General features: G+C 49.0%; 1 protein-coding gene across 1 annotated transcript in view; it reads right to left on the bottom strand.

Annotated features, from left to right (window-relative positions):
* Positions 1–1,257, bottom strand: part of MAA_11764 (uncharacterized protein) — a gene marked incomplete at both ends in the record, with an annotated part of 1,571 nt that extends 314 nt beyond the window's left edge. Inside the window, 2 exons of the mRNA XM_011412802.1 lie at positions 30–345; positions 418–1,257. Of these exons, the coding sequence (XP_011411104.1) occupies positions 30–345; positions 418–1,257 (1,156 nt within the window). The remainder of the gene's footprint in view (positions 1–29; positions 346–417) is intronic.
* Between the last annotated feature and the right edge of the window lie 639 nt (positions 1,258–1,896).

The following is a 1,896-nucleotide window of genomic DNA, read 5'->3' as shown; positions in this document are numbered from 1 at the left end:
TACCCTCTGCACCTCTATCGGAATCGTACATTCAGGGGGATCGCGGTCTTTTTGTTCTGCCGCTATGTTCGTATCTTCATCAACACTGTTGCTGCCGTCGTTGCCGTCGCTGTCACTGTCAGCCGCTTCCGCCGGGCCGTAGCTATGTTCTACAAATACATATTTTTCTGGCTGGGGTCTCCCGGTTCTGTCTTCCCAGGCGAGGCCAGACTTGTCTTTGAACTTTTTCCCAAACTGCTGCTTGGCGTCATCGAGGGACCCTGTGCCTAGAATGGCACCCCGTCCTTTCAGGCCAACACGGCCCCAGCGGGTCCAGGTCTTGTAGTTGTCTTCTTTGAAAAGGATCTAGCATGCGGCCGGTCAACTGGCTCGTTTGAAGAATACGAGATGTGACAGAAGTTTGGGGGCGATGATTACCTGCAGACGATAAAACTCGTTATTGTTTGAAGCATTGCACCGATTCAGAGAAGCATCGTAGGCCGTGCCGCTCCGTGGGTCAATGTAAACGGCATAGTCTTGCAGAAGGCGGTGGTCATCCACAGGAACAACAATATGCCCTTTACTCAGAACCTGGCAATGAGATGGATCTATGGGTTTCTTCCCCAGAACCTGTTCCTCCGTCACCTCAACTGTGAATGGCTCATCTGGGACCTCTGAGATGTTGGTCTTTGTCAACTGTTCGTCAACAGCATCATGCACAGAATCATCCACAGGATCATCCACAGGATCATCCACAGGATCATGGCCACTGGTACCATTCCCATGACCATGAGTGATGCTGCTTCTGTCATATCTTCTTTCCCCTTCATTGGGACTTGCAATACGAAATTTTGACTTCTTACAGCTTGAAATAGTCTTGGCATTGCTGCTGGCGGCCGGCTCTGCCTTTGCATTCCCGTGCTTGTCCAGAGTTTCCCACAGGTAGTCATCGGGATTGGGAAGCGCACTTATTTTGGGGTCATCCTTGAAGTTTACTATTGCTTCCACCCACCCCGGCTTAACAAGGACCTTCACAGGTCCCTTTTTTAGGCTTCTTGCGACCCTGACTTGAGGCGCATTCGTATCGAAGTTCCTTTTCTCACATACGAGATGGGAGGTGTGTTGACTAATCCTGTCAGTTACAGATGCACCTAGGAATGTGAACAGGCTTTTAAGCTCTTTGTGGGGACGCGAGAAGGCACCATATAAGACGATGTGGTACTCTGTCAGTGGCCAACCGGCGGGGAGGGCGTTGCGGCCTTGATGTCCAGCAGGCATTGTTGTTGATTGCGGGTATCTGGGATGTGATGAATGCGAAATATCGAATGCTTTCCTGCCATTGGCGGATTGAGATGGAGACACGGATGGGTTACAAGGAACACGTTCCCATGGGCGGAATTCTCCCCTTTCTTATCATCATTCCCAAAACAAAGCCAAGCAGTCTTCTCGTCCTGGACCCGGGATGCGTATCCGAAAAGACGCGCATTGATCGAATTGATTTGGTCATCTCTCTTACATCACGACGATTTTGTCAGAAAGAATACAAATTGGATTGATATGGGAGGTCGGCTTATTATATTTGGCGACTGAAACATGTCATAAACTCTAAACTACCCGTGGTTCGGCTGGCCGTGCATTGGACTCTGATGCTGCAAAAGGATTTATCACACTTCTTTGCAACGCCTCCAAGTCTGCGGTCACGAGCGATTACGGTACATACGCGACTAGTACATACAGAAATATACAGAAATTGCTCAACGCAGACTTATTGCACGACCCTCGACAAATTGATACAGCAGAGTATTTTTGTGCAACCATACTAAAAGTAATTTGAACCTAATCCATACCACACATACAAACCGTACTGAAAGTGATTTGAACCTGATCCGTACCGCACATACACCCCGCCTAGAGCCT

Source organism: Metarhizium robertsii (assembly GCF_000187425.2).
Source record: "Metarhizium robertsii ARSEF 23 chromosome Unknown MAA_Scf_20, whole genome shotgun sequence".
NCBI classification, from domain to species: domain Eukaryota; kingdom Fungi; phylum Ascomycota; class Sordariomycetes; order Hypocreales; family Clavicipitaceae; genus Metarhizium; species Metarhizium robertsii.
The sequence above is the reverse complement of the archived record's forward strand: the minus strand, read 5'-3'. Positions and strand labels throughout refer to the sequence as shown.